The 21032-nt window shown below is 42.8% G+C and overlaps 1 protein-coding gene across 2 annotated transcripts in view; it reads left to right on the top strand.

Annotated features, from left to right (window-relative positions):
- The first annotated feature begins 1631 nt into the window (after nucleotides 1-1631).
- LOC109893361 (protein tweety homolog 3-like) overlaps nucleotides 1632-21032 on the top strand; it is a 60232-nt gene continuing 40831 nt past the window's right edge. The window contains exons 1-2 of one of the 2 annotated variants that reach the window (XM_031834077.1): nucleotides 1632-2692; nucleotides 20139-20308. In XM_031834077.1, the coding sequence (XP_031689937.1) occupies nucleotides 2567-2692; nucleotides 20139-20308 (296 nt within the window). In that variant the 5' untranslated portion in view covers nucleotides 1632-2566. The remainder of the gene's footprint in view (nucleotides 2693-20138; nucleotides 20309-21032) is intronic. The other variant, XM_020486559.2, reaches the window with a different exon arrangement.

The following is a 21032-nucleotide window of genomic DNA, read 5'->3' as shown; positions in this document are numbered from 1 at the left end:
TTTGAATGCTTAGCAGTACAGGAAAAATGTCAAATTCATACACTTATCAAGAGAAAGTCCCTGGTCATCTCTACTGCCTCGGATCTGGTGGACTCACTAAACATAAATGCTTCCTTTGTAAATTATGTCTGAGTGTTGGAGCGTGCCCCTGGCTGTCAAAAAAAGTAATAAAAAAGGAAATTGTGCCATCTGGTTTGCTAAATATAAGGAATTTCAAATCAAATCCAAATCAAATGTATTTACATAGCCCTTCGTACATCAGCTAATATCTCAAAGTGCTGTACAGAAACCCAGCCTAAAACCCCAAACAGCAAGCAATGCAGGTGTTGAAGCACGTTGGCTAGGAAAAACTCCCTAGAAAGGCCAAAACCTAGGAAGAAACCTAGAGAAGAACCAGGCTATGAGGGGTGACCAGTCCTCTTCTGGCTGTGCTGAGTGGAGATTATAACAGAACATGGCCAAGATGTTCAAATGTTCATAAATGACCAGCATGGACAAATAATAGGTCTGTGACAGGTAGCACGTCCGGTGAACAGGTCAGGATTCCATAGCCGCAGGCAGAACAGTTCAAACTGGAGCAGCAGCACGGCCAGGTGGACTGGGGACAGCAAGGAGTCATCATGCCAGGTAGTTCTGAGGCATGGTCCTAGGGCTCAGGTCCTCCGACAGAGAGAAAGAAAGAGAGAAAGAGAGAATTAGAGAGAGCATACTTAAATTCACACAGGACACCGGATAAGACAGGAGAAGTACTCCAGATATAACAAACTGACCCTAGCCCCCTGACATATAAACTACTGCAGCATAAATACTGGAGGCTGAGACAGGAGGAGTCAGGAGACACTGTGGCCTCATCCGAGGATACCCCCGGACAGGGCAAAACAGGAAGGATATAACCCCACCCACTTTGCCAAAGCACAGCCCCCACACCACTAGAGGGATACCTTCAACCACCAACTTACCATCCTGAGACAAGGCCTAGTATAGCCCACAAAGATCTCCGCCACGGCACAACCCAAGGGGGGGCGCCAACCCAGACAGGAAGATCACATCAGTGACATTTACTTTTACTTTGTACTTTTACTCAAGTAGTATTTTACTGGGTTACATTCCCTTTTACTTGAGCCATTTTATATTAAGGTAGCTTTACTTTTACAATCGAGGACTTTTTCCACCTCTGACTACCCATAACTTGATTTGGAGAAAAAAACTAGCCAAATAAATCAAAGAACATCTCTTTGAGGACCATACAAATGTGTATATGATTATATTAGAACCTATTTTAACTTGTTGTTCGTTCAATGGGTTCAGAAGGTCTAAAGGTTTGAAGGGTGATTTGTCTCCTCCAATAGATCCTGAAGGAGAGAAAAAACAGTCAAGTAACAGTCAAGGACCCTACATTGATAATTACAAACATGTTGCTTTTGTACAGTGTGTGTCATCATGATTTCCTGGATAGAGCCCAATAGTTTGTTCATTTATCCCTTTACCTAAGCAGGTCGACTCGACAACTCGCTCTTACTCAAAATATGCCTGGGTGTGTGCAGCTTCACCCTCTTGCCACCAGAGGCCACTAGACACAAATCATTTGCAACGAGGTAGCGGCGCTGCGTAAGGAGTGGGGTTGTTGTGGGTGCGAGCGGGACTGCAATCTGCATCGGATGGTGTGGAGGTTGCAGCGTCGTAGTCCCCTGAACACTTCACCGGATTGTTGTTCATCTTTAGTGAATGAACAGGAATAGTTTACTTTAAACAATTTAGCAATACAGTAAAATACTTGGTAGTCATCAAAGCATTAAGGAAAATTGAAGAAAAGACAAAGGACGCAAATGGAACTGGAGCAACCACGGATATATCCGCTAAGCTCGTTAGCAAGCCAACTAGCCCGCTGCTAACTTGATACATTGGAACTCGAGTAACAATCAACTGGCTATGACTGATAACAAGGAAAGGACAGTCAATTTGTAATCCAGAATGAATTATTGAGAATCAAATCAAATGTTTTAGCTACGCATTTATTCTTACGAAAGTATTTGAATGGATTGGATGCGTTCTGTAGAATTGCTCAACAACAATAGTTAGCCGGCTAGCTAGCTAAGGTTACTTGCATGTTGAGTTGGGAAGCTATCCCGTTAGCCAAATAACGTTACGTCATCTGTACAGTACTTAATAACTAGACGGTCAGGCAACTACAAGGTGGATGGACTGTCATCTGCGTGGGGGTGTTCGTGAAGTTAACGTTAGTTGACTGGGAAGCCCATTATTCCTCATTCGGCTTTTTTCGACACAGTTTAGTATTACACATGACAGAAGTGAACATGGGAGTGTTATAGGACAATGGATATAGTTAATACCGTAGGGAAGAAGTGACAACCGATATATCAGGTACAGTTTAACGGTGGACCACAATGCATTAGGTCTGACGTTCTGCTTTCGGACATAGGACTCTCTCTGGTTTTGCTGGACCGCTTGTTAACAAGAACTTTATGACGCGGGCTCAGTCCATTATTTCATTTTTGACTGACCACACAGGTCACCGTTTCCCTAAAGCGTCCACAGCCCTCATACCATGGCAGCGGTTGTCAACTACTCACCGCCGTGGTGGGTCAACCTGCTACACCGACTCCCTCATTTCAACCTTCAATTCGAACAAACAAGCAGCGATTTTCGCCCGGAGGACTCGTCCTATCAACAGGTAACTTTATGACATACACTTACTTGAACTGTGCTTTGTGAATCAGAAACAATAAATGGCTGTCAAACATTATACGTTTGTAAACAAGGGAGTTGCCAGTGGGTTGCTGGTGTTTGAGGTATGATAATATTCTGGGGTGATGCAGTTGATTGAGGATTTTGGGACAGGCATCAGCACAGACCAATGCAATGTTATACCCCTGTGCACTGACAATGCAATGTTATACCCCTGTGCACTGACAATGCAATGTTATACCCCTGTGCACTGACAATGCAATGTTATACCCCGTGCACTGGCAATGCAATGTTATACCCTTGTGCACTGGCAATGCCTATTAAACTTGTTTGGTGCAGAGCCTTTGTAAGAGTACTCAAGACTCCTTATTAACTGTGGTTCCCTAGGTGGTGTACAGTACATAGATCTAGACCCTACTGAGACTGGGGGGTGACGGACAACTACTCTTGCAGGCTATATTTCTCAAACTGTTATCATGTTGAGTTCCCATTGCAGAAACAGCCACTGTTACCTTCTGACAAGACACGACATGTATGGATTCCAGGGATGGGTGGAGATGGACTAAAGACAGTGGTCTTTAAATCGAGTCATAACAGGGATTCCATATGTCATTAATTGCCACATAATCATAGCTATTCATCTAGGCCTGTTTTCGGGTTCTCCTAATTAAGTGTGTGTGAGGGGCAGCATAATGCCCATTTACTGTGTGGCCTTTATGGCTTTGGCCTGTGCAACAGCAAACAGAAACTATGGACATTTTTAAGTAAGCTAATCACAGGAGATGGGGATTTCCAAAATGAGCTTGTCTACTTCCAAAGTGTATGGAGGAGGACAGGATTAACAGATGGCTTCCCCTTCCCTGTCAGCTGCTGTGGGTATCACGACGACAGTTGTCTCAACAGGCACTAAAAAGAGGGCTGTATTTTCTGGCACTGGGTGTGACTGTCAGTTGAGTGCTCAGGCAGAAGGGAAAGGGAGATTGCCAGAGCTGCTCATTCACAGCTTCTAGGACCAAGATAACCTGTCTGTTATCAGACTTAATACTGGGCCATGCATGGGCCTGCAGTCCAAATGCTTCATCCAGCCGACACATCTCAAGATAACCCCAGATTAAGTCATGCTGAAGGAATTTAATGTACTATCCCTGACCTACATAGTTATTTCTCAAATTTACGGGATAACTCTGTCCTGACCAAAGCAAGCTGTGGGCCATGTCAGTGTGAATGAGACTCAGTTATGTCTGTAATGTGCCATGTGTTAGCTGATGATTAGTATGTTAGGCATTATTTGCATTCTTTTCTGCATTCTTGTCATACTGTAACTCTGTTCCTCGGGTGACAGATCCCAGCACCAATATGTCATTAAGACCTTGAGGTATGACCTTTGACCTGAGGTTGTGACCCCAAGGTCGTCTGGCTGCCTGATTCGACATTTTAGTCACTTAGCAGGCACTCTTATCCAGAGTGACTTAAAATTAGTGCATTCATCTTAAAGGGGAATTTCACTATTTAGGACCCTAATCTGTATTTTTAGGTTCCAGACAGTTTTATTTGCAATTTCACTTGATTTTGAGAAACTTATCCCACCAGCAATTGACTTCCTGAGCCTTCTGGGATTACAAGGCATCCAGAAAACATGAACCGATGCTCCAAATACGTCCTTTTACAAACGGCAAAGCTCTCATTATCCTGATGCAGGTTTTTAGATGTTGTACACATTACATTTTGTCATACTGAACTTTATCCACAGCTTTATAATATATTTTTTAACTCAAGCGATTATTTCTAGTGTGCAATATTGGCGTGCATGCGTCTACTTCCTTGTTCCTCTTGCTTCTGCCTATACCTGCCTATGACTACTGTGTGCGTATAAGCACACTAGCCAGTCCACAACAACGTGTCCACTGTAAACGCAGACCTCTGGAAACTGGTGGTATACCTGTGGCCAATGCCAAGCGATGCCCACTGAAGACAAGTGTCTTTGCTGCGCAGAGTTGGACCTGCTTATACCGGCTTTGGAAAATCTATACTGAACAACAATATATATTGTAACAATTTGCGTTATTGAAGTAAGTTAATTAGGCCCTAATCTATGGATTTTACATGACTGGGCAGCGGCACAGCCATGGGTGGGCCTGGAAGGGCATATGCCCACCCACTGGGGTGCCAGACCCAGCCAATCAGAATGAGTTTTTCCCCACAAAGGGACTTTATTAAAGACAGAAACACTCCTCAGTTTCATCAGCTGTCTGGGTGGCTGGTCTCAGATGATCCCGCAGGTAAAGAAGCTGGATGTGGAGGTCCTGGGCTGGCGTGGTTACACGTGGTCTGCGGTTGTGAGGCCAGTTGGATGTGCGGCCAATGTTGGGGGTAGCTTATGGTGGAGAAATAAACATTAAATTCTCTGGCGACACCTCTGGTGGACATTACTGCAGTCAGCATGCCAATTGCACCCTCCCTCAATACTTGAGACATGTGGCATTGTGTGACAAAACGGCACATTTTAGAGTGGCCTTTTATTTTCCCCAGCACAAAGGGGCACCTGTTACATTTTTCATATGCAAAAAAATATTATTTCTCTCAAATTCTGCCCACAAATTTGGTTACATCCCTGTTAGTGGGCATTTCTCCTTTGCCAAGATCATCCATCGACCTGACAGGTGTGGCATATCAAGAAGCTGATTAAACAGCATGATCATTACACAGGTGCACCTTGACGGGATCCTGAGGCCCATTGTCGTGCCATTCATCTGCCGCCATCACCTCATGTTTCCGCATGATAGTGCACGGTCCCATGTCGAAAGGATTTGTACACAATTCCAGTCCTTCTATGGCCTGCATACTCACCAGACATGTCACCCATTGCAATGTTCTGGATCGAGGTGTATGACATCGTGTTCCAGTTCACGCCAATATCCAGCAACTTCAATGGCTACAGCCAATGGCTACAGCCATTGAAGAGGAGTGGGACAGCATTCCACAGGCCACAATCAACAGCCTGATCAACTCTATGCGAAAGGAGATGTCACGCTGCATGAGGCAAATGGTGGTCACACCAGATACTGACTGGTTTTCTGATCCACGCCCCTACCTTGTTTTTAAGGTATCTGTGACCAACAGAGCTCTGTATTCCCAGTCATGTGAAATCCACAGATTAGTGTCTAATTTATTTATTTCAATTGACTGGTTTCTTTATATGTACTGTAATTCATGAAAATCTTAGAAATTGTTACATGTTGCTTTTATATTTGTGTTCAGTATACATCTCTGTCTAAATGTCCTTATGTGCTGGAGCAGCTAATTGCTAGATGCGCGGGAGTGTAGAGCGCTGTAGGCTATGGCATTAGTAAAAATCATGTTTCATGTGTGGACTTTCTTTTATACAATTCATGTTTTCATTGCTTGCTAGTCATTTATATAAACCAATCTTTTAAAAAAAGGGTTAGATGTGTCTAATTCATTATTTGACAGCAGTCAACAAGGTTGTTCTGGCTCTGAGGCCTAATGTTGTCTAATGTGTTGTGGCGAAGCTGACTTAGTAGCTCTCGTCACGAACGATTATCATTTATTTCCCCTTATAAATTGTTTAGGGCGTTCATGTTTCCACGTATATCTAGTAATTAATTTATTCTAAATGTGTATACTGTTTCCTCTTTTGCCAGTGTCGTGGTATTTACCATGTGCAAGACTAATTATGTGTCGAGGAAATGTTTGGTCGAGTTGCATTGTGACTCGTTTCATATTTAAATGCAGTTAGTAACCATTTTGCAATCCTCCCAGTGGATGCGATGTTCAGGTGCCCACGAACACTTGCTACACTGGCGAGAAAGAAGTTTGTTTATTTCCATATTAATGTGTCCCGTGTTTTGAAGTTATGCGTGTCTTGGAACTCAATGTTTTGTTCGTTTTCTCCATGCATAATGGGAGTGTAACTCCTAAAGTAATGTTTTGCCTCCTGTTGGCCTGCAGAACTATTGTTATGAATTGTGTATTCATTAATGGACAGTATTCCCGCATATTATTTAGACAGATTATTTTGATGTAGGTATAATGAGGATGTCTGTTACATGATTTAATATGCCATATTTGGGTTAATGGTAAGGTTCATAGGAGGGGCCATAGGTGTAAAGGTACCTATTTCACCTGTGAGCTTCAGTTATGTTGTAGCTCTGCTATGTGAGCTGTGTGGGGAGGCTGTCCATATACCCCAACCTGCTATAGTTGGTTTGACAGGGTAGGCCTGATTTGAGGCTTAGGTTTTTGATTCATATTCAAAACTGTATTTTGAGTCTGTTCACTTTGTAAATATCTTTTGTAGGTTATGTACATTTTCATTGCATTTCGTCATTCACCGGAAATTACCTGTCACTGTTACAAAACTAGACACTATTTTGCACTTGATCCTGCTACTGACTGCCCTCAACGCTGCTCCAACATGTGCCTAACGTTGTGTCAAATGGACAAAGAATGCACCAATCCTCTCCAATTTGGCATGGTGAAGTTTGATACGGAATATTTTCTTAATTTATAGACTAATCAACGGTGGTCAGGCCCGGTCCTGGCTGATATGTCGCCCTAGGCGGAACAGCAACAAAAAATACCTCCCTCCTATCCCCGCAAAGTAGAATAGTAGCCTAGGCTATACTGTCGGCCTGCAATTTACCATTTATGTTAATACATGTATTAATACATTTTGTTTGCAGAGTTCAAAGCCTCCTACACTTGTGAGAAACCATTTTTGGTTTATTTCATAACATTATTGACATGCTCCATATGAGCAATGAGTATGTTTCTGGTTTCTCTGTCCTGTTAATGTTGACGGAGCACGCAAAGAAGTACCTGGCTTGCTTCTCGCAAATGTAAAATGTAGGAAAGTGCCCAGCTGGGCTTCTCAGTTTTTCTTCACCTCACACAGTAAGTCAACAAAGTCTGTTTTTAAAAAATGTATTTTTAACATCCATTCAAATGTATAGTAGTTCGTCACTGCATTCGAAAACTCCAACACTCTCCCGCTCGATAATCAGCATCGCTGATAATAAGCTATGGACATGTATCATGTATTTGTTTCTATTTTAATGATGGTCAATTTAATCTTCATACTATAGCAGAGATGTCGCCATTCATATGCTAATTGTCAATTCATTATCTTAGTCTACTTTCTGGAAAGCCTAAGGTAGGCCTAGGTTTTTTAATACGTTTTAAGGAAAGGATATATATTTGCTCTTGTGCCTGACATACGCCAGTGGCTTTGATTGACGGGTGCTTTTACGGGGGTGTGTGAGTACGCCGATTCTCTCTATAGGCCTTTATGTCCATTCAGAAAGTTTCCTAAAATAGCCTGTCTGGACTCCATCTCTTTATTAAGAGTCAAACGCTCCCGTCTTGATTAAATCTTGTAAAAGGCCTGTTTCCTTTAGCTTAGGCTACATTATTTCTCTCATTACAGCGTCCTCTCATTGAAGAACGTATACCACTGCCATCGAATGACAGCAGAAGCAGGATTTGTGACGTTATGTAACTATTACGGGAAAGGTGGGAGAAAACCCATCGGACTTCGCTTGAATGTTTTTGTGCATCGAAATAGGATCTGTATTAGAAAATGTTAAATGACAAGGCAGGCATAGATCTTTATTTTGACTTGTTAATGTTGTGTCAATGTCCTCTCCAACCTGGCATTTCTTAATTTGTTGATTAATATTTATAAGTAATAGCCTGAAATAATAAATAAATGACATGATAATAACAAAGTTTCAATTAGGTTTTTATTAAGTGCATATCAATGTCATCAAGTGTACAAACAATTGTTACCTCCCCTTTTTTGATTACAATTTGTGTGGTGGCTGAGTCGGCACCAGAGTGGGAATGTTCATTTTGTCCTTTTGGAGCGACGGTGGTAAGGGGCAGGAGTTAGAATCCGCTACAATCTGGGCCTTGTCTGGTCTTGGAACACTAGCTATGTTCTTGGGTGGTTGTTTTGGAAGTTGTACATTGGAAAGTGGGACCTTGGACACCATTGTCTTGTGGCACAGCTCTACCAGGTCCATCCGGAAGGTCTGTTTTGTTGGCTTGTAAATGTTGAGCAACCCATGCTTTGTTTTTTTTGGGGGAGAACCATACTGTACCTGGGTCTGCCTGAGGAGAAATGAAACCCCAATTAGCAATTTTCTCACTTCCGCATAAGATTTACACACTAGTCTGCCTGGTGTGTAATTTCCTGAAAATAAGATTATAAAGTATGCACAATGACAGTAACAAGCATTACTGGAAAGAGTGACATTGTGTAACTTTCAAGTCTACAAAGACATGAAAACAATGACAATGTGATTAGCTTCTCCCTAACCCTAGACCGTGTCTCCAGTGACCATGGCCCTGTATAGAATCCATGACCTCTCCATTGAAAAAGCATCACATTTTACCTGCAGCAGTGGTTACCTGTCAGGTGTTTTTGTCCGGGGCTGCATTAAAAATGTGTGGTTTGGGGGGTTACGTGTGACCAGAGTTGGGGAAACATTGATGTAAGGTGCAAATTAGAACACATGTTAAAATCCGAAAAGCTTGTGAGAGTACAATGTAATCCACTGACTTGTGGTGCATCTTAATGGGTTGGTTCTGGATGACATGGAGCAGTGGTCAATAAACTTGAGGTTTCCTGTGACATAAAACCCCCCATAAGCAACAAGACAACAATGCCAAATCAGTCTTTGATACATAAACTCAGCACAAAAAGAAACTTCCTCTCACTGTCAACTGCGTTTGCTGAAAATAAACATGTGTAAATATTTGAATGAAGGTACAACAACTGAGACAAACTGAACAAGTTCCACAGACATGTCACTAACAGAACTTGAATACTGTGTCCCTGAACAAAGGGGGGGTCCAAATCAAAAGTATCTGGTGTGGCCACCAGCTGCATTAAGTACTGCAGTGTATCTTTACCTCATGGACTGCACCAGATTTGCCAGTTCTTGCTGTGGGATGTTACCCTAGTCTTCCACCAAGGCACCTGCAAGTTCCCGGACATTTCTGGGGGGAATGGCCCTTAGCCCTCACCCTCCGATCCAACAAGTCCCAGGCGTGCTCAATGGGATTGAGATCCAGGCTCTTCGCTGGCCATGGCAGAACATTGACATTCCTGTCTTGCAGGAAATCACACACAGAACGAGCAGTATGGCTGGTGGCATTGTCATGCTGGAGGGTCATGTCAGGATGAGCCTGCAGGAAGGGTACCACATAAGGGAGGAGGATGTCTTCCTTGTAAGCACAGCGTTGAGATTGCCTGCAATGACGACAAGCTCAGTCCGATGATGCTGGGACACACCGCCCCAGACCATGACGAACCCTCCACCTCCAAATCGATCACTCTCCAGAGTACAGGCCTCGGTGTAACGCTCATTCCTTCAACGATAAACGCGAATCCGACCATCACCCCTGGTGAGACAAAACCGCGACTTGTCAGTGAAGAGCACTTTTTGGCTGTCCTGTCTGGTCCAGCGGCGGTGGGTTTGTGCCCATAGGTGATGTTGTTGCCGGTGATGTCTGGTGAGGACCTGCCTTACAACAGGCCTACAAGCCCTCAGTCCAGCCTCTCTCAGCCTATTGTGGACAGTCTGAGCACTGATGGAGGGATTGTGCGTTCCTGGTGTAATTCGGGTAGTTGTTGCCATCCTGTACCTGTCCCGCAGGTGTGATGTTCGGCTGTACCGATCCTGTGCAGGTGTTGTTACACGTGGTCTGCCATTGTAAGGACGATCAGCTGTCCGTCATGTTTCCCTGTAGCGCTGTCTTAGGCGTCTCACAGTACAGACATTGCAATTTATTGCCCTGGCCACATCTGCAGTCCTCATGCCTCCTTGCAGCATGCCTAAGGCACGTTCATGCAGATGAGCAGGGACCCTGGGCATCTTTCTTTTGGTGTTTTTCAGAGTCAGTAGAAAGGCCTCTTTAGTGTCCTAAGTTTTCATAACTGTGACCTTAATTGCCTACCGTCTGTAAGCTGTTAGTGTCTTAACTTCTCTAGGGTAGGGGGCAGCATTTGGAATTTTGGATGAAAAGTGTGCCCAAATTAAACTGCCTTCTACTCAGGCCCAGAAGATAGGATATGATTATAATTAGTAGATTTGGATAGAAAACACTCAAGTGTTAAAATAATGTCTGTGAGTATAACAGAACTGATTTGGCAGGCAAACACCAGAGAAAAATCCATTCAGGAAGTAGGATTTCTTTTGTTTGTAGTTTTCTATTCAATGCCATTTACAGTATCCATTGACTTAGGACTCAAATTGCAGTTCCTATGCCTTCAACTAAATGTCAACAGTCTTTAGAACTTGATTCAGGCTTGTATTCTGAAAAATGAGGGGGTAAGAGCAGTCTGAATGAGTGGACCCTGCCGTGTCACAGAGCTTTTTCATGCGTGTGACAGAGAGTGCATTTCTTGTTTACCTTTATATTGATGACGTTATTGTCCGGTTGAAATATTATCGATTATTTAGGCTAAAAACAACCTGAGGGTTGAATATAAATATCGTTTGACATGTTTCTATGAACTTTACGGATACAATTTGGATTTTTTTTGTCTGCCTGTTGTGACTGCGTTTGAGGCTGTGGATTAATGAAGAAAACGCGTGAACAAAATAGAGGTTTTTGGATATAAAGAGAGACTTTATCGAGAAAAAGGAACATATATTGAATAAATGAATGTCTTCTGAGTGCAACCATATGAAGATCATCAAAGGTAAGTGATTAATTTTATCTCTATTTCTGACTTGTGTAACTCTTCTACTTGGCTGGTTACTGTTTGTAATGATTTGTCTGCTGGGCTAGGATCTCAAATAATCGTAAGGTATGCTTTTGCCGTAAAGCATTTTTTAAATCTGACACCGTGGTTGGATTCACAAGAAGTTCTTATTTTCTGAATTTTTATAGTGAGTATTTCTCTATTTGATTTTGGCACTCTGCAATCTCACTGGATGTTGGCCAGATACCCAAGAGAGGTTAACGACTGTTCCACAGGTACATGTTCATTAATTGTTTATGGTTCATTGAATAAGCATGGGAAACAGTGTTTAAACCCTTTACAATGAAGATCTGTAAAGTTATTTTGATTTTTACAAATTATCTTTGAAAGACAGGGTCCTAAAAAATGATTTTTTTTGTTGTTGCTGAGTTTATAAGTGAAAGCATTTTTGGTAACTGTTTTGATAAGCAGTGATCTGATATCTACAAAAAAAATTAAATCATTGCTTTGTCGCATGTGGGGATTGCACATCTGCAAAACATTTTCAACAATATTCAGTAAATAACCTAACAAAAACTACTTCAGTCCCCTTGTCGTCGGCTGGCTGATCTTGAGTGACTAACTGAAAATGTAGCTAGCTAGCTACCTAGTACCTGTGCTGGTAGCACGCCCCCTACTTACACGCCCACAATGGCGAGAGGAACAAGGAAGTACACGAATGCAAGCCAATATGCAAAATTAGCTCTCGAGTTCAACAAAATGGATTATAACGATATGTATAACGTTTGGCATGACAATTTTGTGTGCAACATCTAAAGACCTGCATCATGATACTGGGAGCTTTGCCCTTTTATTAAAGGATTATTTGGGTGTTTTTGGAGTTCATATTTTCTAGACACATTGAAACTCCAGAATGAAGCTCAGAAAGTACATTTCTGGTGTGGTAGCTTGTACTGGGCTGAGCGGGAGCTTCCTTTCGGTAAGAGTGGGAGGGCCACGGAACCAGAGGTGGCAGGACGGAGTGCTCGGGTTGGGGTGTAGAGTTTGAGCATAGCCTGAAGGAAGTTAGGGGCAGTTCCCCTTGCTGCTCCCTAATCAAGGGTCTTGTAGTGGATGTGACCTTTGACCAAAAGCCAGTGGAGTGTGCAGAGGAGCGGGGTGACATGGGAGAACTTTCCAAGGTTGACCACCAGGAGGGCTGCAGCGTTCTGTATAAGATGAGGTCATACTCTATGGATGCTGTAGAGCATGCAGGAGCAAGTTACTGGTTGGATGTTTGCAGAGAACAGTGTCCAGGGTCACACCAAGGTTATTTGCACTCTGAGAGGGGGACACCGTGGAGTTGTCAACTGTGATGGAGAGGTCTTGAAGCAGGCAGGCCTTCCCCGGGAGGAACAGCAGCTCCGCTTTGTCAACGTGGTGCGTGGACATCCACGTTGAGATGTCTGTCAGGCATGAAGAGACGCGTGTTGCCACCTGGGTGTCAGAAGGGGGTAAGGAAAAAAGTAGTTGAGTGTCGTCCGCACAAGGTGCACCTGTGTAATGATCATGCTGTTTAATCAGCTTCTTGATATGCCACACCTGTCAGGTGGATGGATTATCTTGGCAAAGGAGAAATACTCACTAACAGGGATGTGCACAACATTTTTGAGAAATTAGCTTTACATGTTGCATTTACATTTTTGTTCAGTATTGTAAAATACAGATATCCCCCAAAACAACTCAAGTAGTGCTTTAAAGTATTTTTTACTTATGTGCTTTACACCACTGGATGTTAGACAGTGTTAGCAGGCCTGGCTTTATGCTGTCCAGCACACTCTTCACTAGGCTAAAATGTACTTTCAGTCTTCAAATGTCTTTCAGAGTTATGGGACAGCTTTTGTCTTGGGCCAAGTATGTCAGGGAATAATTAGACAGTCGGACAGATTATTGCTGCTGACATTCTTGCCGTCCCTGGTGACTAAGGTCTTACCCTCTCCAACATCCCTCTCTCCAGTCTTTCTTGACGCCTCCTAAAAATATTCTACCCATCTTCTACTCTCCAACCCAACTCTTATCTATACCTACATATGCCATACCTCACACCTGGCTACTGTAAATGCGATTTAAACATACAGTATGTAATGTTTTAGTTGATAAATGTACTAATAGGAATATAATTTACATTTTCGACTTTCAAATGTTACCACATAGCTTATTGGAGATCCACACATCAGAGAATGTTTACTTGAATGGATATAATAAATATATATATATATCCTCCGTAGGAAATCATAGAAATATAGATACTACAATAGGCATGATCATTTAAATTGACATTGCACAGTGGGTGGACCGATGGCCATCTTTGTGGCACTAATTAGAAGTTAAAATTGCAATTCACTTAAAATGTCAAAGGTGTTGCAGTGGTCTGAAGGGATAGGTCCATTTTATGAATTCTATTTCTACGGTTGAAATGACACCCACCCTGTATTCAAGAGCATGTTGTCTCAACCGATGACCGGCACAACACTAAAACGTCAGAGAATCTAAAGTAGAGTTCAAGCCAAAAACGTATGCGAATATTTTTTTTAAATCTGACTTTACCCATTTTTTATTCAACAAATAGCAAATCTAGAATTTCTGAAAGTTTGACAAACCTGTTTTGTTAGCTTTTAAACAATATCAAACTCAAATATTTATATTTTCCAGTGATGAAGACATGGATCTCATGATATGGTGGGGTATGCAGAACTTGGATGTGTTGGCCTTCAGGTCCAAAACGTCACTTTCTGACCACTTCTTCCATGGGCAAACATGTATGGAAAGTTTTTTTTTGTTTTGAATCAAAAGAGATGCTGTCAGAAAGTGATTGCGTTTATATGGATTTACCCTAAGGTCATTTGCATGCACGAACTGCCCTGGCTATTGCCCATCACCAAGTTCCACTACCATCGATTTAGAAGTTAAGCCAATGAGTGTGTAGTAGAAGATGAGTGAGTGCAGCAGCCCAGTGCAAGCAAGCTGCACAGCTGAAGATTGGGGAGGGGAGAACCCCTTCTGCACTCTGCAGCATGGCACTTGTTCAGAAGGTCAGAATTAATGGATATTCTCAGCTCATTTAGTTGAGGGTTTCACTCAACTGTCCCTGAAGTAAAATCCACTGTGTCCTTGATGCACTGATCAGTGAACTTTTTCCCATTTCCTCTTTTTAGCGGCAAGTGCTAAGAATTTAGTGTTCAAGTGGATTTGAAAATGAGAGATAATTGCCAGTCTGTCGACAGGGTACGACAAAAGCCAGGATTTGTTTTACCCCCCCCCCCCCCCTTCAAGTGTCCACAAATTTTGAGTAGGCCTATGTTGCCAAGTATGCCAATTCTCCCCTTAACCTCTGATTTGGCCCACAAAGGAGATCTATAGGCCTAACCAGGCATATATGCAACATTTGTCCTGAGGCATAGATACAGTAATCACACCTTTCATTCTGATATTTAATGATGATGCATCGGTGAGAAACGAGTGAAGATGGCTGTCTTGACAAATTCCTTCTCGCCAGATGGACAACATGGATGGGGGTTGTCAAGGGGCAGCTTTTGTAAGTTGTGGACCAGAGCCAGGGTTGGCGAGGTGGAAGAAGAGAGGCAGTCTGTTGCCATTGTGATGGATAGGAGTGGGACTGGAGCTGGGTTTGTTTGGGTGTGGGCAGACTGGGGTGAGGAGAGTAGACAGAGCCAGCATGGTTTCAGCCTCCTACCTGGGTCAGAGAACCAGGAGAGAGCCCAGGCTAGCCTCAGGAGTGGGAAAATATATATTCTTTAGATGTAGACCATACTTAGCTATAAATATATGTTTTAAAGTAGGCTACTTTGGTCAGGGCAAATATGTTGACATCCACACTGCCGATAGCACAGTGAGATATAGGTGTATGAGAGAACCGATTTTTACGTACCTGGTGTGGTGGAGTGTGTTGCACATGTAGCCAAAAATGATATGTTCATCAAGCAGTTCATTTTGAATGTGGGGAATTTGACCTGGAAGTGAAACCTGATTGTAAAGGACAAAGTGGACAGTTGAGCCGGCATGTGTTACTTCCTCTCCTCTCTTCCCTTCTTGTCTTGTGATTTGGGTCTGCTATTCTTTCATGGCAATGTGTCTAATTCAAAGCCATACTTAAGTGCCCTTTAATGGAACACATATGTATCACGATTTGCTCTTTTGACTACCGGTATGTGAAAAACGGAACTCCATTCCTGATATTTGAATCGCAACACAAAACAAGGACCATTTCCTTTTCTTGACAATGGGGTGTGAAAATTAAAGAAATCTAAAAGGTAGAGAAGGACTTTTAAATTTAAGGTCATTATTAGTCAGCATTGAATTCCCATTGTCTTGGATCAGAAGCTGGGAAGATGAGAAGGGGTTGTAAAAATGCCAGCATCCTGTTCACAGGATGGTACGGCTCCTCTCCAGCCCCTTTGAACTTCACTTAGTCAGACAGTGACATTGCCTATTTTCCATTTATTTAACCACTCGCAGTATGAATTTTCCATACTTGCATTTCAGCAATTTTTTAAATGTTTGCACAGTGTATCCATGAAGTAGTGGTATAATATCACTAGGTAACACAGATGGCTGCCCAGGAGATGGAGCTCAGTGAGGTACTGTAATTTGAGTTCAGATATTGTTTCTCCAGGGTGAGGAAACGGTCTTGATAAAGCGCTTCAATGGAGAGGCCTCTATTCACCAAGAGCCCAGGGGCAGCCTGTTAGGCTGATCTTACTGAAAAATGCATATGTTTAGAGAACCAGAGTGCCGGTATTTTCCTGTTTTAATATATCCGCTACTAGGGGAAGAAAAACGATCTGGATTGAAATCTGTGTAATTACAATGAACTCCCAGCCTGTGTGAACTACATATGAAGTGCCTGCCCTCTCCCCTATGTGCTGCAGGCTGAAGTATGGGACTGGTGCTGGACCTACAGTACTCCGCAATAGACCCGTTTCTTTAGCACAATACCTAACAGGCCGTGAGATGCATTTGATAGTAGGTGTTATGCTGTTTCTGTTTGATCATATTTAGCCTAAGCTGGGTCACTTAAGCTATTCAGTTTGTTAGTTCACTCGTTCACTCACTGACACGCCTTTTCATTACTTAAACACCTCGCATTTTCGCTTGCTCGTGCTCTCTCTTCACCTTTTTTTCTTTCTTTCTTTCTAGCCTAGTGGTTAGAGCGTTGCAAGATCAAATCCCCGAGCTGACAAGGTAAAAATCTGCCGTTATGAACCTGGCAGTTAACTCACTGTTCCTAGGCCGTCATTGGAAATAAGAACTTGTTCTTAACTGACCTGCCTAGTTAAATAAAGGTCAAATAAAACAATTTGATTCGAGAGGCTTCATTGGCATGGAAAACATATGTTACATTGCCAAAGCAAGTGAAGTAGATACTTTTAATTGTTTATTTCACTTTTGTATATTAACAGTAAACATTACACTCACAGAAGTTCCAAAAGAATAAAGACATTACAAATGTCATGCTATGTGTGTATATATATATACAGTATTGTAACGATGTACAAATGGTTAAAGTACAAAAGGGAAAATAAATCTCTTTGAAACACACACACGTTCACCCTAAGACTTCCAAGGTTCAGCAGATGGGCGCCTTTTCACATCAAAGCTCTATATCGTAAGATCTGATCCCAGACCATATGACATCTACCTTGCAGCCTAGCCAGGACTTTATGTCAGTATTGAACCCACTTTCTTATCATTTTGATCCACTTTACCTGTGGGTGAATAAAGTGTCCTACTCCTACATTAATTGTCTTGCTGATATGATTTTACACCAAGTTGAGAAGGCTACACTGCCAATAGAGAAGACAAGCTCTTGCTATTCTTTCGACATTAGGCTAAATCAGGGGAGCAGGCATATCTTCATTGACACTGGCCGTGCTCTCAGATTGGCTTGTTTTAGCTGCATTCCTGCTCAGTTGCAGCTTTCCGTTTCCCGTTCACTTTTGCCTTTTAAACCAGTTGGCAGTTTCCACATAGAACCTTGTTTTCTTTTCCTTGTTCTGAGAGATGAGGCGATGTGAGAGGTTCATTTGCCACTAGCACACTCCAAATCATGTCTTGATGGTTGATTCATGCTTTATAAAGCTCATAACTAGCTCTGCTCAGTTGGTTACAATTATCAAATCTAACTTTATTTGTCACATGCTTCTTAAACAAGCATGAAATGCTTACATACGGGTCCTTGCAAACAACGCAGAGAAAGTAAAAAGAGACATTATAGGAAAACTTGGGTGTATACACTGGGTGAATGTGCAGGGGTACAATGTAACTGAGGTAGATATGTACATATACGTATGGGTAAAGTGACTAGGCAGCCGGATAGATAATAAACAGTAACCCGACACTCATTTAACACCATCCAAAATCATTTGTTAATTTAAGCAGCAAGGCACAGGGGGGTGTGGTATATGGCCAATATACCACGGCTAATGGCTGTTCCTAAGCACGACACAATGCGGAGTGCCTGCCAATCAGCTGTCAGCCAATCAGCATTCAGGGCTCAAACCACCCAGTTTATAAAAACTGATAGTTACCTGCTTCTGTGAATATCCTTTTTCATTTAAGGACTGTGAATTTTTTGTTTTCCAACAATCTTTACTTGGCATACAGTTGGCAGTATGAAGTCTATTTTGTTTTTCCTGTGCAAGAATTAATGCCTTTTTGCCTGAGATTTGCTAAATAAGTAAATGCATCTAAAAACTCATTAAAGTTAAGAAGTCTTAATGGATTTACTTCGAGAGCCTTCATTTCCCTTTATCTACTGTTCCATTTTAGGGAGAATGCTTTTTTTTGTTCGCTTTTCACTGTCCGCACGCATGAACAGCAGACTGGAGCCCAGGCAGCGCCTAAAATTAGATCCTTATTTAGCATTTGCCCAAAGGAGCTGGGCTGTCTTGCATTTTGGAAATAATTTCCTATCTCAAAGGAGCTCAGAGCGGCTGTTGTTGAGGGAATGTGCGGTAATACTGGATTAATTCTCATTTTAAAGCGTTACAACAACAGGAAAAGGTGGAGACGAACAATCCAAAAGACCATTTCCTATGCACATTTGTTCTCAACTTGATATCCATGAGTAGTGAAGCCAAATAATTACCACTGCTATCTGGACATTTTAATCATATACAGTATTGCAATGGGCGATTCACTGCAAATGTACATCTGACAGCAGTAAAGAGCGAGTGAGCGGTGCTAAGCCCAAACAACAGTGGCTTTCCCCTCAGTCACACCAGGGCCCTGGTCACTCAAGACTTTGACTGTGTCACTCCACTCCAGACATTTCTCTCTTCCCTCTGGTGGAGAAGTACTCTGCCTCCTCACACGAACCCTGACTCTCTTTTACCCCACTTCCTATAAAGTCACAAGCTCTCTGATCTGGCCTGAGCCGACACAATGCTCTCTCCAGCACCCCGTACTGTATGCCCACACAGAGTAGGTGAGACCAACTTTGCACATGCTGCAAGGGAAACGATGGCAGCTTGTGAGCGTCAAAAGATTCCAGTCATTTTGAAGTGCTCACATGGAAACAGGAGTTCACTGGGTCCACAAAAAATCTAATTTTTTGATATCGAGCCCAAATTTCTTACAGGATATATCCATTACGATGAATCATGAGACTGAAGTTACTGTACAGCAGACAGATTGGGAGCATAATCTGCTTTACAGTAACTTCTGTTTTCATGATTCATCGTAATGGATATATCCTGTACGAAATTTGGGCTTGATTTGAAATAATTGTGGCCTTCCCCTATATTATGAGAACTGGCTTTAAGTGAAACTTCAAAATGAGGCCAGGGAAACACACACTTTATTCATGTGTGATGACGTTCGGGACTAGAATTATATGGTTTCTATGCGTTTCAGTAGGCTTTGTCAGAGTATGCGTCTTGTGGTGGTGTGTTTGTGCTTGTTCATGATGGGGAGTTTTAATGAGGCTTGAGGTTTTTCTCCTCTGCCATCTACGTTATTCTCAAAGTTATGACGATAACCCTTAATTAACTGTGATCTGGTATAAATGAGCTATGACGAGCCAAAGGGCATAGCTAATAAACAGAGACCATCTCATTACCATGTGATTCCTCTGGGTGGTCAGAGTGTGTATCTGCTTTAATAGCCTCTCATTCCTTGCAGACTGGATGCGCAAGATAGCCTAGCGGTTAGAGAGTTGGGCCAGTAACCAAAAGGTTGCTGGTTTGAAGCCCCGAGCCGGCAAGGTGGAAAAATCTGCCGTTCTGCCTTTGATCAAGGCAGTTAACCCCCAACAACAAATGCTCCCCGGGCTCTGATGATGTGGACGTCCCCCGCACCTCTCTGATTCAGAGGGGTTGCGTTAAATCGGAAGACACATTTCGGTTGAATGCATTGTTGTGCAACTGACTAGGTATGCCCTTTCCCCCAATATCATTCCAACAGGCAACAGCTATGCAGTAAAAATAAAAATAATAAAATAGTCTAAATTTGTTCTAGGACAACAAAATGGATCCTGGATGCTTGGCTCCTGTATCTCTCTACATTCTACATAGTCTCTCTGAAAGCTTACACACATACAACAGCGGATGTATGTGTGTAATAACCGCAAAGCGTTCCGTTGCTATGAGTCATTATATGTGTGAGATGACGTCTCATCGCCCTCTTGTTCCCCCCTCAGTCCATCCTGCTGCTGGGAGGCGTGGCTCTAGCCTGCCTGGCCCTGGACCTCCTCTTCATGCTCTTCTACTCCTTCTGGCTGTGCTGCCGGCGGAAGAAGAGCGAGGAGCAGCCCAACGCCGACTGCTGCTGCACCGCCTGGTGTGTCATCATCGCCACGCTTGTCTGCAGGTGAGTCCCGCGTGGAAAGACGTAAGGCTCTGATCACTCATTGGTTCACTACCCAAAATACAGGCCTCGCTGTAATGAGGTGGGTCATCTCTAATTTCAACATGTAAAGCCTGGGACTGCAGATAACAATGCAAGGATTAGCCATGTTCACCATTACCGCTTAACCTCCTCGGATTAGCCATGTTCACCATTACCGCTTAACCTCTTCGGATTAGCCATGTTCACCATTACCGCTTAAGGGGTGCTGGTGAACATGGCTAATCCGAGGAGGTTAAGCGGTAATGGTGAACATGGCTAATCCGAGGAGGTTAAGCGGTAATGGTGAACATGGCTAATCCGAGGAGGTTAAGCGGTAATGGTGAACATGGCTAATCCGAGGAGGTTAAGGGGTGATGGTGAACATGGCTAATCCGAGGAGGTAAAGCGGTAATGGTGAACATGGCCAATCCGAGGAGGTTAACTTCTTGCGTCGAGCCATCCCGGATCCGGGATCGTGAATACAGCCTCAAGCTCATTACCATAACGCAACGTTAACTATTCATGAAAATCGCAAATGAAATGAAATTAATATGCTAGCTCTCAAGCTTAGCCTTTTGTTAACAACACTGTCATCTCAGATTTTCAAAATATGCTTATCTACCATTGCAAAATAAGCATTTGTGTAACAGCTAGCGCGGCTAGCGTAGCATTTAGCGTTAGCATCAGCAGACAACATTTTCACAAA

Source organism: Oncorhynchus kisutch, linkage group LG10 (assembly GCF_002021735.2).
Source record: "Oncorhynchus kisutch isolate 150728-3 linkage group LG10, Okis_V2, whole genome shotgun sequence".
NCBI lineage: Eukaryota > Metazoa > Chordata > Actinopteri > Salmoniformes > Salmonidae > Oncorhynchus > Oncorhynchus kisutch.
Note: the sequence above shows the minus strand (reverse complement) of the source record. Positions and strands in the feature narration are given on the sequence as shown.